This window comes from Peromyscus leucopus, chromosome 6, assembly GCF_004664715.2.
Source record: "Peromyscus leucopus breed LL Stock chromosome 6, UCI_PerLeu_2.1, whole genome shotgun sequence".
Classification (NCBI taxonomy): Eukaryota; Metazoa; Chordata; class Mammalia; order Rodentia; family Cricetidae; genus Peromyscus; species Peromyscus leucopus.
In genome coordinates this window covers 98,221,944-98,241,382 of record NC_051068.1, presented here as the reverse complement: position 1 = coordinate 98,241,382, position 19,439 = coordinate 98,221,944, and the positions used below count along the sequence as shown (strand labels likewise).

The 19,439-nt window shown below is 35.7% G+C and overlaps 1 protein-coding gene across 1 annotated transcript in view; it reads right to left on the bottom strand.

Moving 5' to 3' along the window:
* The window catches only part of Ndst4 (N-deacetylase and N-sulfotransferase 4), a 307,351-nt gene that overhangs the window by 156,933 nt on the left and 130,979 nt on the right, over positions 1 to 19,439 (bottom strand). Inside the window, exons 3-4 of the mRNA XM_028859117.2 lie at positions 12,213 to 12,300; positions 4,912 to 5,066 (exon numbers count right to left, since the gene is read on the bottom strand). Coding sequence (XP_028714950.1) covers positions 4,912 to 5,066; positions 12,213 to 12,300 — 243 coding nt within the window. The remainder of the gene's footprint in view (positions 1 to 4,911; positions 5,067 to 12,212; positions 12,301 to 19,439) is intronic.

Below are 19,439 nucleotides of genomic sequence, written 5' to 3'. Positions count from 1 at the left end.
GAGCCCTAGTGATCCTCTTGTCTCTACCTCCAAGCACCCGGATTATAGATGAACATCTATGTCCTGCTTTATACAAGGGTGCTCGAGAGCCAAACTTAAGTCCTCATGCTTACACAAAACATACACTACCCACTGAGCCATCTCATTTGCCCCAGCTTTGTGTTTTAATGAAAATAACTTACATGTCAGCATTTAATAAATATTCGATCTAATTATTAAATAGGTATATGTATATTTCATAAATATGTTTAACTTTTAAACAGTAGAATTTAAAACCATTAACTTTAAGAACTCCATTCACTTAATTAAAACAAGGTACTTTATTATTTACTAAAATGTGAGGAAACTGTGTCTTTATTGAAAAATGTTAGCAGTGAAGACAAAATGCTGTTTTTTCCCCTTCAGGCTATTTTCTCATCTGAAATAATCAGTGGACTGAAAAGCCCCACTGGCTTAGAAACCTTAATGAGTGTGCATGTTAAACTTAAAATAACAAACATATTTTTTACCCCACAAGTCTGTTGTGGAATAAAAATAAATAATTCAGGTTTATGCTACAGGCATTCTCTTTCTTTCTGATTGAAATGGAGATGTAGGTTAAATGAGAGATGATTTTTGGTCACTTTTTCATTAGATGCTTTCATGTTACCCAATGTCTCTGGTTTTCTTCAGCCTTTGTTGTCATCTTTGAAAGTTTGCTTCTGTTTACTGACATGCACAAGCAACTGAGTGGCGGCAAAGATCTATGATTTATTACAGAAAGAAACTTAAAAATGTGTTTCTTCCACTTTTCTGTTATACCAAGTAAAGTGCATTGTTACTACTATATCTTGATTGATTATACTGATCAATATATTAACATATTCTGTGTAAACACATAAATACACCCATGACATATGTCCATGTATTAATCATATACATACATACATAGCACAGTTATTTTTACTCATGGAGTGAATGCACATATCCCCCACACCCCAAACCCATACAAACTGATTATGTGTGCAGTGGGACATCTTCTGTACTCTGTGAATATGTGTTGCTCTCATCGGTTGATAATAAAACTGTTTGGCCAATGGCGAGGCAGAATAAGTTTAGGCAGTACAATCAAACTGAAGATGGAATCGAAGAAGGATAGGGTCGGGGCAGATAGGATCCAGCCTCCCAAGGAACAAGATGTCAGAGAACTGGTAAGCCACAGGCCATGTGGTGATGCATAGATTAATAGAAATGGGTTAATTCAAATGTAAGAGCTAGTTAGTAATAAGCCTGAGCTAATAGGCCAAAAATTTTGTAATTAATATTAAGCCTCTGAGTGATTATTTAGAAGTAGCTGCAGGATAGGCAGGATAGACAAAAGCCTTTGTTTACACATGAGCATAGATTAAATGATGGCAAAGCTTTATATCAATAAAGTTTCTTGCAGAATACTGAAAGGAAAAATAAACACTCATTTAATGCATTATTCTCATGATCGTTAAACATGTTCCAAGAAGAAATGAACTACATCCAGAGAGATTTCAGAAAATCCTATTGATATGGCCATTGGGTTTTAAAAAATTATTTCTAAAAACAACAGTATCAAGGTCTTACTACTCTATTTGAATACTTTTTGGAGATGTTATGAAAAAACTGTGCTTTTGAAACTGACAATCCCTATATCACACATGGTCTTACCAAGGAGTAATTAGGAATGTCAGAATACAATTTTTTAAAGGAAGAATTTAGTACATTTGGTTTTTATGCACATAAGTGCTCATTTAGTTTGAAAATCTTTTTCCAAAATTGCTGCAGTTGCAGCCAGCTGAGTACTTCAAGATGTTTGATCCAAAATTTGGGACTGATGTTGTCAGTTATCACAAATTTTAGAGCTGGAATTGATCAGTGGCATTATCTGGTCCAGTGCTTTCCTTTGGCAGATGAGTTGATGTAAATTAATTATCTAAAGAAAGTTTGTGGCTTAGAGAATGAAAAACAGCCATTAGCATTCAAGGGAAGAAAGTGAAGCATGAAGACATTAAATAAGTTGCCAACTTTATTAGAACTGGTACAAGTAGTGGGGGCTAACTTCAGCCTGCCAGTATCTCACTGGTGCTTTTGACTGCCCTGTACTATCCTCATATTGTTGATGCTTTCAAAATGTTACCTGGACTTGGATAAATAATTTTATAAGAAAGAAATGCTTCTTGATGCTGGATAGCACTCACACTGTCATGCCATGTTGACAGGGAAGACAGGGTTCTCAATGACATTGCTTAACAGTCGAGTTTTGTGGAACTGCACTCAGGGAAGAAAAAGACAATGCCCCTGAAATGTATGTGTTTAACAAGTTTCATTTGGGTTGTAATATTTTGAAACACGTAACAAGATCTTTTTTAAACAAAATATATTTATAGGTTTAAGTGTAGCTTCTAGTGTCACTGACTAAACAAATGTAATTGCTCTGAATGGCCTCTAAAAAGCTTCAACGATTCATTGTGAAGCAAATTGCATTGGAGTCTTTTCCAGAGCTCTCAGCATGGCTTTTAAAAAAGAAATTACTCAAATGGGTGAAATCAGCAATTATGAAATATAACCTGCAAATCTGGAGAGCCAGGCTGCTGAGTGGCAGTAGAGTTGGGCAGATTTAAGACAAATGATTAGACATGTTTGGTTTTCAAAGTAACCAAACCAGGAGTGTTTATAAGCATGTTTGTTTTGGGGTAAGGTAAATTTACTTATAATGCTTTTAATTCTATTTAGCAGTATAGAATTTTTAGATAGTGCTTAGAGGTGGAATCTTTTATTAATCCACATTGAAAAATATATCATATAATTATTTAAAGCAACATGTGATAGCATATTTGTGTGTATTTTGAAAAGTGATAATTGGACAAACAATACATATGGAAGGCTTATTGAATGCTAGACTCTATTGTAAACTTATATGTGCATCTGCCTGTAGTGATATTTTATTTGTGCTTTAATAAATAAATCTTGCCTGAGACTAGAGAGAAAAAAAAAAAAAAACAGCCACAACAAAGAAGTCATACAATGTTAGCACACACCTTTACTCCTATCACTTGGCAGGCAGGATCTCTGTGTGCTCAAGAGCACATTGGGAACAGAACCAGGCATGGTGGCACATGCCTTAAATTCCAACACTAGTTAACCATGGAGGTCTAGAGGTCTGTACAGATAGACAGGAAGTAATAGAGCTGGGCAGGAAGAGGAAGTGATGTAGCTGAACAGAGAGAGCAAATCAGATGGCAGAACAGCAAGGCATATAGGTGTGGGTAGACAGGAAGTAACTTGCATTTGGAAGCTGCAGAGTTGTTGAAGTAAGGTTGCCTGGTGACTTTCCCTATTTCCCTGACCTAAGTCTTTCACCCCTATATTTGGCTCTGTGTGTGTGTGTGTGTGTGTGTGTGTGTGTGTGTGTGTGTGTTTTGTTTGTTTGTTTGTTTGTTTTGTTTTTATTTAATAAGACCATTTAGAAATAAGTCTACATCTGCCTAGCAGCTCTGTGTAGTAATTCTTCCTATTCTCCTTATTCTTTTGTGTATGAGAAACCAGGACACAGAGCATATAAGCGATTTGTACTACATCAAGCAACCATTCATGGAAGGAAGACTTCAATTAAGGTATTTTGGTGCTCCAGTCCATGATTTTAGTTTCCATATTTATGGTCTGGACTCCCTATATGTAGGTATAACTCTGCCCTGGAAACTTAGAGAGAAAAGTAAAGTATTTTTTTTTTAATAATAACCAACCAGGTATAACTTTATAGGATTCCATTGTATTCATTTGAGGCCTATGTATCCAAATATGACAATTCAAAACTGAAGGTTTCTGCAATGGCATGGTTCAGAGGAGTTGCAGGTAGTCATGATGGCGTCCAGAACAGAGAGCTCCAGGCATTTGGGAGGATTCCCACAGTTTGTGATAACATGCCCACTATGCAAACATGAGAGTACACATGTGACGATTTTTCTGAGGACCAGATTTCTGCCTTTTATTACATTTTTGGAAGGACAGAGGGCTCAAGTAATACCTAAAACAAGAGCAGGCAAGCTTTTTACTAAAGGCAAGATAGACACATGTTTGGACATGAGGCAGTAAGGTCTGTTTTCCCAACTTTACTGCACAATGGTGGTGGGAAAGCAGCCGAGTACAGGGCAGGAGTGGGGCAATATTCCAAAGACATCTTCCTTAGGGGCTTGGAAATCCAAACTTCCTGAAATTACTCTTATATGTTGCAAAATATTACAGTTACTTCAGTAGTATTTTCAATTATTAAAATGTGTAGAAAAAAAAGCTTTCTTAGTTTAGATCACAAAACAGACAACAGTCTGCCCCTTTAGACACTGGGGATGATTGTTCCCACCATACAGGTGTCCATTGGAAAAGTTTTGGAAATGCAAGTCGTGAGTCTCTGTGGATCTACTGAACCAGAAATTGGAAGGAAGAACCTACAGTCTGTGTTTGGAATATTTTCTTGGTGAAAAAGACACGCTAAAGTTTGAGAGTAATTGCTGAAAAAAAATTAATTTATCCATACTTAAATATGGAGAAAGTATGATGTTTCCTTTTTTATTTTGGATGCTAGAACAATCTTTTAATAAGAGGTTAGCTTTCTGAAAGTTGCCTTGAAAATATACCGATTTTTATTACTCTGTATAGAACTAATCTATATTTAATATACTTACGTGTGTATGATATGTATTTACAACTATATGTAATCACAATGTGCCTATACACACATACCTGGCACAAAATATCACAAAGCAACCAGAATCCTGAATGTATGTAATGTCCTTTGATATTTTTCTTCATTCTATTTTTATGGGATTCACCTCAGTCCCTTATTTTCAGAAGCTGTTATTAGATCACAACCCATAGAGGAGAAATGCCACAATCAAATCTACTCACCAGGGCAAATTCTTTGTTGAGAATCATCTGCTCCACTAACGATGACTCATTGCGGAAGAGGTGGGGCTGCATGTGGCTCCACATGTGAGGGAACCACCAGAACTCATCCACAGACCGCAGCAGAAGGTCATCCCCTTCATCTTCCTCTTCAGTTCCTGCAAAACATTAGCGACAACGGCTTCAATGGTGGCCTTGTTTTTGTGAGATTTATTTAATTCTTCACGCTATTCTCTAAACAGACAAGAATGAGTTTATTCAGAGTTACATCCGAGACAAGGGGCATGAGTCTTGTGTGATGGGTACTGCTGATCAAAGTGGCAGTTTAAGACTCACTGCTCATGGTGTTTGGAATTGTGAGCACAGGCTGGAATAAACAATAAACACACACACACACACACACACACACACACACACACACACACAAACACATATAATTCACGATTTCTTACTGTATGCAAGGAATTTGATTAGAGAGGATCACTTCTTTTTCTCAAATATTTTGTATGTGTGTATGAAACTGAGTAGATAGTTTGATGAATTTTGTTAGGTCCATTTATTTATGAAAATTTCATGAACTTATCGAAGGGATGTGGAAAGTACAAGTGATCTATACAGTCAAAATAAAATAAAATAAATTAGAAATAGAACAACTACAAAGTTATCCTGAAGAACAAACCAGTGGGAACTACCTTTGGATTCTTCTTTAAAATCTTTCAGTCTTAATTTAAAACTGAACAGTTATTCTGTAAGTACTGTTGCTTCTTTATGGTTCAAGTTAATACTATTCACATAGATCTCCAATTTTAACACAACATTGTTTTTATTTATGTTTTATAATAAAGGTTATATAAACCCTAAGAATTTCATTAAACCTTAGCAATGAATCTTATAATTGTTTCTAAAAGAAATCTGATTTTAGAATCAGTTGAAAATTAGTATATCTTTCTCATTTTATAATCAGTTTTCAGTCCAATGCATGTAAAGAGCACTGTGATACTACAGCTGAAAGAAAGACATAAAAATATTTCTAAGTGTATTTATCATATTGCAGCTCTCCAGAAAGATTTTTTCTGTATAGAGCTATATGTATTTTACATAATTTAATAAAATTTAGACAAATTTTTAAAATGTTATGAAATTAGTCATGCAATCAGTGTTATATATTCTCAAAATACTAAACTATATAAGAAATCTAAAAATGTTCTGGCTTCTAGTGTGCTTTTGTTTGGTTTATTCTTTCATAACACAATATATTTAATAGGTGGGTGTTTAAATTTTTGCTATTTATTAAATTAAGGGACTATGTATTAATTTTATTTTAAATGTTTCTTAAAATGTTCCATTTGCATGTCCCATAAAAAATATGTCCTCAGTCATGGAAGAAATGATATGAAGTGGGTAAGGCAGTTTGGATTTAGATCCAGGAACAGAGTCCCTTCTTTCCTGTAAAGTTAACTGTTTGATTTTGAAGAGGTATAATTCTGAGTCCTAGTTTCCTGGTTTAAAACAAGGATGCAAATACTTTTGCCATAGGTCTTAGTAATGAGTCAATGAGATCAATTGACGAAAGCACTTCACGTTGTGACTTCCAGACAGAAGTGCATAGACTACAAACATCTTCTGAAAATCAAGCCAGCTGATGTTTAATTGCTTTGCTTTTAATTGACATATTTTTATAAATTCTTAAAGATTCAGCCTGCATAGATCACACCTTTTAAAAGCAAACATTGGATCCATTAAGCTGTACTGTAGTATGCTACTTTCCTAGAACAATGACTACTAAAATGACTTAATTCTGCCTTCTTAAAAACAGTCAATGACCTTAGCAGCTTCATATCATACAGGGTTAATGAAGTTTAGAAATTTATGAAATTCTGTGAATGAGATTGGTAGACAACATTCATAATTTCCATAAGTTGTCTAAAACTGTTGGTATCAGACTCCAAGGTCTTTGACTTATGTTTGTGTATTAAGACCATCTAATGTTGAAAACCAAGCTAAGAAGCATTTACCATTTCCACTGGTGAAACACTTATGCTACAGGTGTTTCTTATCTCCATAATTAAACACACTGAGCTATGCATTTGAAAGAGTCACTTATGTCACAAATGATGAAAGAATTGCTTTCTTCCATCAAATAAAACCAGATTTTTTTTCTCTGAGCATAGTGGGTTTAGGAAATATTTCATTCCCTTTCAGCTCTACTGATCGTTATTGTGTGTGGCAGGAAGTACAGAACGCTTCCTTGACCAGGAACAAGGTCAATTGCTCAATTTGTAGAATATTGATATAAACAGTTGAATGACTGATCATAAAATATAAGCAATTCTGTATCAGAGGTTATGCTAATTGACAAATACTCTAGGCAAGGTTGCAAGTGACATTTTTTAGGCTTCTTGCTTTTTAAATATCCTAGATTAATTTCTGCCAACCATTCTCTTATTTTATGCTGGTCATATAATCCAAAGCCACATGAGGCTGACCCTTGACACTCTATATAGTTTAATGAAAAATATGATAGCGAGTCATGCTGGTAGAACACAGTAGAATTTTAAGTAATTTTCATTATAAATGAAAATGCTATATTTTGGCAGTCAAAGCACATACTTTTTCAATTCTCATGTATGCTTAAGTTAGACTAAAATGTTATTTGTAGTTCATGATGACCATATAGATATCAGTTAAAGGTATTAAGTTGGCTGTGTTCCAATTAAACCTAAACTAAGCCAAATTATGTCGAAATGATCATTAATATAAACTAAAGTAGGTTTTGTACTTTTAAAAATACGATCCTTTTTTTTTTAACCTTTTTTTGTTTCCTAGAGCATACATTTTAAGTCAGAGTAACGTTTACAAAAGGTTTATTCTCTTGTCACCAATTTTGCTGAATCATTGCTTTGAGATAATGACATGCTTCTGAAAGCTCTTTAAATCTGTCCACATAAGGTTTTTGATTTTGTCTTTTTCATTACTAAGGGTTGAACTCTGAACACAAGACAAGTGCTCTACAACTAATCTACAGCCATGGACCCAATAAACAATGCTTTTTAGCAAGATTTAGACTATAGATTAACAGATTAAAGGTAAAGTTGTAAGAGTAAAATAAGATTCAAAATATTCCATTGTCTGTTTCATCTCTTTTACACAAAAATATGCTCATTATGCATGAAATATTCTAATTTCTAAATGTGAAGACATATTTTTTTAAATTTTTCTTTTATTCAATACCTGGTATGACCTTCTATAGGTGAATATATAGATGAATAAAAAAAATGAAAAGGAAAAGGAAATAAGAGTGCTCTTAGTTATGGTGGAGGAGAAAGCTGATTAAATATCAGTGGGAATGTATAGCCAGAGGTAGACACATCTGGGAGAGCTCAGAGTAGCCATGATTCGAGGGAGCCAAGTGAAGAGTGGGGAGTTGGAAAGGGAGGGAAGGGCAGGGGACATGGAGCAGCAGCCAGGAGGCCCATATGTACAGAGGACAGGTAACCAAAATGGTTGGATTATATAAGGAAGAGCAGCCTATCACCATGGGCTGGAGAAGTTTTGAGTAGGGGGTGGGTTACACTAGTCAAGAGGATCCTGTAATAGGTAGGGACTGAGGAATGCAGGTAGAACCTGTCTGAGCAGGTCTGCTTTGAGATGTTAAGTACACACCTGAGTCATTTGTTGAAGGTTTGAAACCTAACAAAAACCACCTATACTAACCACATGATGATCCTTGTTAGTGAATAAATGTATATTAAAAGATACCTACTATCCCCAAATTAGAAAACAGAGTTAAATTAGGATTCCATAGACCTTTATTCTCATACAAAATACTTCCAAAATTACTAATAATGAGCACTTAAACTACATGTAAGGGAGGTAATATTATCTTTTTTAGATGTGGAAACTGAGGCACAGAAAGGTTACATATTTTGTGTATGTTTATATAGTTGGTAAAATGTCAAAGCTTGATTTCAGCACAACCCATCTGTCTCTAATGTCTGGTCTTTTAATCCCCAGTGTATATGGAAAAGTAAAAAAAAAAAAAATCACAAAACTAAGACAGCCATTTCCTTCCTTTTATCTTTGAAGTCAACACATATTTAACGAAGTCAATTGTTAGGGAGTAAATGTGACAACCTGGGAAAACAATTTTAACCAATTTCCAAACATGATTCATGACAATTATTGATTGGATTAGGTCTAATTGGTTATTAAATTATAATAACAGCAATAATGCTCACTAGAAATCATGTCCAGTGAAAACTAAAATGCACAGCTCTCCCAGAAGGTGGCCTCACTCAGGGGTGGGGTTTCCATTTGGTGGAGCTTTCATGATGTATTTTCAATTAAGATGCAAACATTTTCAGACTATAAAAAAATTCATCCTAAATCCCCCACTTTCATTATTTTTTTTTTTCTTTTTAATCAGCACTATGTGTACCTCTTTCAATCTGCCACCGGTGGACAAATAACTTTTAGGGAAGGTTTAGTAATATGACATTTTGGGGTGAGATTGGCTTTAACACGAAGGTCAGAGAAGTGGATAGGGAAGAACACATGACAAATACAAAGAAATGACGAAGTCTAACCCATGCAGCAATAGTCACTGCTACACTAGAAACATGAGATTAAATGTCTTCAGAATAATGAAGTCTATCAATCAGTATCCTCATGTACTGGGAAATCACACCATCCTGGGAGAAAATGGTTACACATCACAGCCGCAAGCACACAGAAGGAATGAACTTCCTTGGCTTTCAACCTGCTTTTCTATAAGGTTAAATCTCCAGATAGAATTGTGACTAGCCAGAGATGAGGTATGCCTTTATGATAGAGGGCATCACAGCATTCAGCACTTGAGGAAATGTCTGAAGCTTAAATGCATTGATATGAACTCAACATGATATGATTACACTCTTGAAAAATGATATTTTATACCCCTTTAGACAACACAACAGAGCAGTCAAATAAAATATATTGATGTGGAGAAAATTAAATTCTTAAGATTTATGTATTTATACATACATGTGTCCTATTTGCTAAGTGAGGTATCACTGTAGCATCACATTATGGAATATTTCTTCCATCATCATTTCTTTATCTTTTTCTTTTTTCTTTCTATTTTTTTGGCTATGCTAGTTCCAGTTCAGAGTCAATGAAGTCTGTTTAAAAGATATAATTAAAATGTGTCTTTGGGGGAGTATTTTAATAAATATTTTTAAAATATTAACAAAAACTGTCCTGTTTATTTCCTAATGGATATGTACCATACACATGCCCAGCATGATAAAGAAGAAATAAAAAGTACCATAAATTCCATCAACACAAACTCTGAACTTGTCTGGCAGGTTTAATATGTCTAAGTATGAGAAGGGAATAAAAAACGGAGGTATGAGAAGGGAATAAAAAACGGAGGTGGCTATCTAGATATCCAAGAGAACAGATTTGCTTACACTATGAAACTATTTAAGACAAAATTGTACTGTTTGTATATGAACTCCAAGTAATCCCATAGCTTTATTCCCCTGCATGAGCAGACACAGCCATTACAGTTATCTGCTTTATGACTTCATAGTCAGAGCTTCTTAAGGCTGAACTCATTTCTTAAGGAGGCTTTTGAAGAAGATTTGCAAAATCATAGTGATTTTAAAAATCATAAGCTAAAATTGCCTTGCTTGTGAAGAGATGATGACCCAATCTCTCTTCAAATGCCCTTTAAGATATACGATCATTTGATTTATCAACTAGTTAAGTATTAATTCCCCTTCTACTACTTTAAACAAATTTAAATATTTCAAAGTAGAACAAAAAGTTTAACTAACATACATCAGGAAAAAAAAATAAGTCATTTCTACTTTACTCTCCTAATAAACCACACTGAACTTTGGGTTAGACAGACTCCTTGAGTAAACAAGCTGCCTCTAGGATGATTACAGGCTACCTTTGATGGGATATTGTTAATGAGTCAATAAGCTGCATAAGTGCATAAAGATGACCATGATATGTTTCCTCTAAGATGCTGTGAACCTACAATTTAACATCTTAAACAAAGCATTTAACTTACAGCCAAACGCACACATAGGTAAAGATCTTGAATGTCCTCTTTACAGAGGCCCCAACTTGTAATTTACTACCATTTCTCTATCAATGCAAGACAATAAATTTTATGAACATGGTTCTCTGTACTCTAATGTAACATGGCACAATACTAATATTCTCAAGGTAAAAGTCAAAATCTGAATGTGAGGGTGCAAAGAAACAAGACACTGGAGAACATAAAGTATGTAAACACCAAGCCTGTTTTGAGAGTCTGTTGAGGGGCTGGGAATAAACAGAAAGATAATTGAAAGGAGGTGGGGAAAATGCATGACTGATTGTGAGGATTTTAATATATATCAGTTCGATTAAGCAAAAATAATTTTAGGAAAAAATTTTCACAGGAAGGTAAATCAACAAGATGACCTTTAGAGTCAACTGCATTCTTTGAGCTTATAAAATACACATCCCATTAAAATAATATATACCAAAGTATTTATCACTCAACCATTTGATGGCCAAAGATTCTGCCCAGTTCTGTGCTGTGGGATGGTCTGTATGTCAAATTGCTCTGATTGGTCAATAAATAAAACACTGATTGGCCAGTGGCCAGGCAGGAAGTAGGTGGGACAAGGAGAGAGGAGAGTTCTGGGAAGCAGAAGGCTGAGGCAGGGAGAAACTGCTAGCCGCCACCATGACAAGCCGCATGTGAAGATACCGGTAAGCCACAAGCCACGTGGCAAGGTATAGATTTATGGAAATGGATTAATTTAAGCTATAAGAACAGTTAGTAAGAAGCCTGCCACGGCCATACAGTTTGTATGCAATATAAGTCTCTGTGTTTACTTGGTCAGGTCTGAGCAGCTGTGGGACTGGCGGGTGACAGACTTGTCCTGACTGTGGGCAAGGCAGGAAAACTCTAGCTACAGTTCTGTTCATCTTAGTGATGCCGCTGTCATCTTTGTTTCTACACTGTGCATTTGCCTACACGACACAGACAAAAGAATGCACAGTCACACTTTGCATAACAATGATGGTTCCTCTTACAGAGTTCTAAAGTCAATGTGCTATCTCTTTTGCCTTTGAATTTAGAAGCTTTTGCCAAGTAAACAAACTCTGTGATGTTTGGATCTAGCTACTCATACAGTGCACCCAAGTTTCCCATCCTTCATAATCAATATAGACATCCTATGTCTACTACTTATGAAACATTTAAAGTTCTCTATCCTATTTATATGTAGCTGCCTGAGGAACACAAAGCTACTTCTTACCTGTGTGGTAAAACTTCCCTGAAAATCCAAGGTTGAAGGTAAAATTTGCAACCTGAGTGCGCAGTAAATTTTGAGTCTCTAGTAATGCCTGAAATAAATAAGAAATTAACATAATTTTAGAAAAATAAATATGAAGTTTGGGATGCCCCTTTCACAAATGTGTGGGCCTGAGAGAAACAATAAGAGCTTTGCTGAGCCGTGGTGTCTGATGGGCATCAATTGTGTATTCATATTACAGCTATTGTAATTATTACGGATGTTATTTTATTGAAGGTCACAGAACTGTGAAACAGTTAAGTCCTGAGCACATTATGCATCACTGAGAGCCAATTCTCCAACTGCACAGCCTTGAAATCATTTTTCATTTTGTATGAGACATTTCTTGAATTTCAGATTATTACATTTCCTTTCCATGGGGAAACTTTCAGAATTGTTGCTATAGACAAGTTCTATGTATGTTACCAAGGAACAGGGTAAAACTTTTATTTGCACTACATTTCATTATGTGACCATGTTACCGCTCCCATGATTTTTAAGGTAAAAGTATTAAAGTGAAAGTTTTAGTTTTTACTTCATAAACAGATGAGTAATATACATTTTACAAGGCATTGTTGGCAGTTCCGGAAAAAAAAAAAAAAAAAAAAAAAAACATATCGGAATAAACATGCTATATGTTGCCAACTCCACAAATAAGTATTCTCTATTATACTAATATAGCAAACATTTCCTTAATTTCTAGATTTTTGAATTACACTATTATAACTTCCCACTTGTAGGTAAGATAAGAACACATTGGCAGTAATTAGCCAGAATTACTCATTCTATCAATCCTCCAGTTCTGGCATCCCATCTTAACATACATAGCAGAATTTGGAACTTTGTAGTACACTTTTTTTCTTATTGGCATGATTATTAATTTATTGATTGAGAACTCTTATCCTATTTTCCATTAGATTTTACAAGAGAACTTTATTCTGGTAGAAAATTGGTGCTATTAATTTCAATACTTCTTGACTACTGGATCCATCTGTTAGGGTGAAAAAAAAAAAGCCAGCATTTAGATTGTTTACTTGGCATCAGTCATGATGAATAAGTTTTTGGTTTCAAACATTTTTTATGGTCCTTACTATTCTTTGTAAGTTGTTTGATTTTAATATGTGGGAGCCCACAGTGACTCCAGTTTGTGGCTTGATTCCATCTTGACTCAAGGTCAGAGAGCTCAAGCTTGTCTTTGCTCCTTAGGGCTGGATAACAAGATGTTTGGCCAAAAGAATGGTTACCAGATGTCCTTCAAGGCTGGATAACAGGATGTTTGGCCAAAGGCGTGGTCACAAGATGTCTTGAGAATTAGGTGTTTATGCTTGTTTGTTTCTTGAACTATGGTGTCCTTGAGTGTGGAAGGTCTTTTGCCCTCCTTGCTTCTGTATAAAAAGGCAGTGAGAAATAAACTTGGGGATGCTGCAGTATTGAGGGAGAGCCCTCCTGAACCTACCCTGTGTCTCTGTCTTTTCTTTTATGTCTCTATTTTTTTCTATCTGTTTTTTCTCAATCCTCACTTCCCTATTCAGGACTGTGTGAGAGGTCCTTAAAGACCCAACATTAATGTAAGAGAGGAGAAGCATGGATGAAAAGAAGGAAGGTGGGGGGAAGGGAAGGAAAAAGGGGGGATGGAGGAACAGTGACTAAGCAGATACTAATAAAATATGACGGTCAGTGGTAATCCAAGACCATAATTATGGTGGAAATAATCATGACCAATCATATTTTAAGGTTACCAAAACAAACAACAAACAACAAAGAAACAAACAGGAAAAACATAAAAATCCAAACCAAAACAAACAAACAGACAAAAAAAAAACCTCTGGGAAGCTAAACTAACTAGTTTTAGTGAATTTTAGCAAGTATTGAACATGATTGGTTTTACTTTTTGTTTTCAATACATCCAGACTGCAATTTCCCCTCCTTCTAGTCCTACCAGCTTCTCTGCCCGCAGATCCTTGTCTCCTCTGTCTTTCTTCAGAAAAGAGCAGGCCTCCCAGAGTATCAGCTGAACATGGTATAACAAGATGCAATAAGACTTAAGTAAATATTAAAAAGAAGATGTCCAATAACTTGAGGCACACTTTGCAAGAGGGAGCTCATGCCTGACACTGCTTGAATGGCCAGAAATTGGAGAAGGGATAGCCCAAAGACCTAGGGTAGAACCAAACATGAATAGTCTTAAAAAATTAAAGAAATGATTCCTAATGATATTCTGCTATTCTCACAGATCAATCTGTTGTCAAGTCATCATAAGAGAGGCTTCCTCCTGCAGCAGATGGGAATGGATGCAGACACCCACAGCCAGATATTGTAGAGAGAGAAAGACAGAGACAAGAGAGAGAGAGAGAGAGAGAGAGAGAGAGAGAGAGAGAGAGAGAGAGAGAGAGAGTCCTAAACTGGAGCTATCCGTATTCATTGGGTCATTGGGTCCCTCCACCTAGAAATTGGAGAAACCCAGAGGAAGGAGAAGGAAAGATTTCACGAGTAAGTGGAGTGGAGACAGCAGGAGCACATAGCTCACAGATCAACTAAGCAGTGCTTGCATGGACTCACAGAGACTGAAGCAGCATGCACAGGGCCTGCATGGGTCTGCACCAGGTCCTCTGTTTATATGTAATGGCTGTTAGCTTGGTGTTTTTGTGAGACTCCTAAAAGTAGTAGCAGGTGTACCTCAGACTCTTTTGCTTGCTCTTGAGACTGTCTCCTACTGAGTTGCTGTCCAGCCTCAAGACTTTTGCCTTGTCTTATTGTATCTTTTTTTTTTTTTTTTTTTTTTGTCCTATTGGGCTGTCTTTTGGAGGTTTGCGCTTTTCTGAAAAGGAAATGGAGGGGGAGTGGATCTGTGGGAGAGGAGAGTTGGAGGGGGCAGATAGGAGAGGAGTGAGGGAAACTGGTTGGGATGTACTGTACGAGAGCATACTCTATTTTCAATAAAAAAGAAACAAAAGAGAGTGTTTTCAAAATTCATGAAACTTGCTGATGTTATTGTTCAATGCTGTGGAATAAAGCCTTTAATACAAAATTATGCATTTTTTTCTCTTACTGGGTGCCTTTTTGTACCCCCACTCAACATTCAGTCCTTGTGATCCCATATTTTGAAATACACATTTGTTTTTTTTTTTATTTCCTTCCTTCCCGTCTTCCTCTCCAATCCTATCCACTCATTGTTTTTTCCACCGAGTTCCCAAACTCATTCATAATCCTACATGTATCCATCATCACTTTTATTAAGTAAGGGCTTACTATTGTATTGAGAGTAATAAGCACGAACCACATAGCTTCAGGCCTTACTGATGACAGAGGTGGTGGTGGAGAAGGAAAAAGGAGGTGGAGGGCAAAAGAGAGGGAGCAGGAGAAAGAGGAAGAAAGAGGAGGCAAACAGAGAAAAGAGGATATGGATTCTGGCAGTCATATGTGTGGAATTACACCTTTTCAGAGAAGTCAAGATTGTGCTTTTAAGGAAGTTTTATAGAATATTTTCCTACACACCTGCTCATTAGGTGCTTTTGGAAGGAACAATCTAATAAGGAAACAAAACTACCTGACTAAACCTTACCCAGCAAGCTCCAATCACCTTTCTCTTGGGTTTTAAAAAGATTGTAGAGAACAACAATGTTTCCACTGTCCATTTTCTGCTTCTTCTATTCACTCCTCTCTGTAATCATGCTAGGCTTCTGACACAGGAAGTGCATTGGAAACTTGGCTCAGGGAAGCTTATTTTATTAATGAATCAAGTTTTATCAGCCATTTTAGTTCTTTATTTTTTCCTATATCTATAAAATGGAATAGAGAACACTTATGTAATAAAATTATTTTAAGATTACATCATAGAGGACCTGCAAAAATTATTTGCTACACAATGTGGCTTCAATAAATAGTGGTCAATAAAGAAATTCAATAAATTCTAGAGATGTCAGTCTTTCCTATCAATCATAAATCCCTGGGATCTTTAAATATCTCATTAGGCTACATGCATCTCTCCATTCCCTACTTCACCAGGTAATCCTTAAACTGAACCAACACTGAACTGCCTTTTATGTGTCTCTATGTCTTTCTTACTCTTCATTCTGCTTGGGAAGCCACCCTTTCTCCCAATACCCATTCAAAACACCTTCCATTCATTTAATCTCTATCCAAATGCCATCTTTCTTCAATAAGCAACCTTTAAGGCTTCAAAACTTTTCCTTTCTTCATCTCTTAGAGAGTGTTTCTAAATTATTTTCTTAAAATTTGCATAATTTTCTGCTTTATTATATGTACTTTGCATCTTATTTCCCTCTCTAGTCAATAAGAGTGTTCAGGTTGATCAAATTTTAGTCATTTTTCTGTATCCTTTGTTGGAAAATGTAATGTTGTGCATGTGAATTATATTCAGCCAGATAAAGGCACATGTTAATGCATGACAGTAAATAGGATTCGTTCCATTTATTCTGTTTGTAACATTTTTTCAATGCTAAAGTGATAAACATAGGTCAGCCAAATGTTGTATCAGAACAATACAGAAAAAATGTTACATTTTACCTGCCTATCATATAATATCAAAGTTGTATAGCAATGTATTTCAACTTGAGTAAGGGAGGAACGGAGGCCAGGGGACATGAACACTCTTATCCTGGTACTACTTAAACCTGTAGAATCACACAGACATTTCTGTTGACGAAAAGAATAGAATTGTGCGGGCATAGCCTCCTAATGCATGTCATGACTAACATGGGTGTAAAAAGACAAATACTATGAGAATAAAGCAAATGGACTCAGATAAAAATGTCAAAGATGCCCATTTATCATCTTGCTTTATGCTAAGTAAATACTCCTTGGTTTTCCCAAACCAGAGGAAGTAAGTTTCTGTGTTTTTCAGTGATGAAATACAACAATAAATATATTTTTAAAATCAATTAAAATTTAAATATAATTACCTAAAATAAGTTTGAAAAACAAAAGTGCTAGGCTTTGAAAATTACAGAGGAGTTGAAAAATAAAAAGTAACTTGAAAATAGGAAACATGTAAAATGCTAGAAGCAAGATCAGAACAAAAACAATATATGAAGTTAAGCGCAGATGAAGCATGAGGAAACTTTTAAAATTGGCCCTAGGTTTTGGAAAAAAATTATTAATAATCTGGAAATGATATATCTCAATTTGAGAATAAAGTAAAAAGCAAAGCACAGTAAAAGTAAAAGTGAAATACCAGGTAGGTATAAGTATGCTTTCACATCTTAATATGTATGGGAACTTAACTTGAGAGTAGATGTAAAATAAAAAGTTGATAATAGCTTTTAATTCATATAAAACAATACATTGAGCTTTAAGATACAATGAGCTTTAAATTGTATCCTTCTTCCATTTATGAGGAACTCACTAAAGGACTTGATAGGACATTAAAAGTAATAAGTATGTAATTTCTTTAGAAAACACAGTTGTTCATTATTGAAATAGACATTATTACTTTTGCTTATTCTATGATCTCATAAGAAATTCTTCAATATTAATAAAACAAGTTGACTTTTGTCCTTAAAATAGATACTAGTAAAGAGACAGATAAAATTCAAACTTAATTTTTCACAGTATTTTCTCAATTAGAGTGTTAAGACTGTCAGTTCTGGAGGTCAGGATGAACTCCTGATTTAGATGCCTGTTACTGGATACAGATGTGTATAACATCACATATCTTCTAAAGGTAGAGAAAGTCTCAAGTCGGTTGTGTGAAATGACCACCAGGATGCTAGATCAATTCCTGCTCCCAAGCTTGCCTTCTGCTCACTGCACAACTAGGTTCAGAACAGCCTATGGATTCTGGTTTGAATAATTTTAATAGTGTCAAGGAGATTTCAATGGAGTCCAGGAAACAAAGAGTATAAGTGTATTATATATGGCACTATGTGTCATTTAGTTCTTATATTTAGGCTTTTATAGGAATCTACTCCTTTTGCTAAGTGCATTTAATTAATAAGGCATCGATGTCTATATATGCAATTCGATCTATTCTTATGGAATTAAACTTGTATCATTCATTCCTTGTTCTGCCAGGATACTCTTGCTACCTTTCTCCCAGCCCCTCTCTCCTTCTTTTCTTCCTTCCTTTCTTTTTTTCCTTTTGATATTATCTTTTAACTGCAACTTTCTACCTTCTTTTTCTTCCCTTCCTTCCTTTGAACCCTCCCATATCTCCCTTTTTTCTTTCTTTTGTTGAAAATAGATGTCTTTTCATACCATATGTTCTGATCATTGTTTTCTCTCAATCAACTCTAAGATTCCCTAGTGAGGCTCCATTAGAAAGAACTGATTTTTTTCATTTGCCAGTGGTTATCAATTAGACATAGCTTCTGGGTAAGGGATAGGGGCTTGTGTCTACTTTTCCTTCCAGCACTGGAGCCCCATCTAGATCAGACCCATGTAGGCCTTGTGCATACTGCCACAGTCTCTGTGCATCCAGTCCTGTTGTGTCTAGAAGGCCTTGCTTCCTTAGTGTACTCTATCCCCTTTGGCTCTTACAATCTTTCTACCTTCTCTTTCACAAGGTTTCCTGAGCCTTGATGGGAGGGGTTTGACAGATACCCCATTTAGTGCTGGAGAGATGGCTCAGCCATTAAAGGCTAGGCTCATAACCCAATATATGAGATACTACATTTAGGATGTAGAGTTCCAAGATTTCTCACTGTCTGTACATTTTCCAGCTCTGGAGTCTCTGTGTTTGTTCCCATTTACTGCAAGAAGAAGCTTTGATGATGGCTGAGCAAAAAAAAAAAAAAAGTCTGATTTATGAGCATAGCAAAAATGTCACTAGGATTCATTTTAGGGTCATGTTCCTGTAGCAGAACAGTGGTATCTGATTTTCCTCTAGGTCCTTGGCCAATCTGATCACTGGTTCTATACCACATGAACATTTCCAGGTGTGAGTTCTATCTCATCTAGGGGGCTTTAAGTCAAGCAAGATGTTGGTTGGTGTCCAAGCTTTGTGTCACTGTTACACAAGTGTATCTTGCAGGCAGGTCATCATTGTAGATTAGAGATTTTGCAACTGAGTTGATGTTTACCTTTGTCCTTTGGTAGGGTACAGAGAATCTTCCAGTATCATGAACACTAGTTCCTGAAGGGGAAGATTCCAGATAGGCACCAGTTCCAGCTCAACTTCTGCATGTTCAATTAGTTGTATTGGTGTTGTCTCCAGCGATAGGAACTTACTGT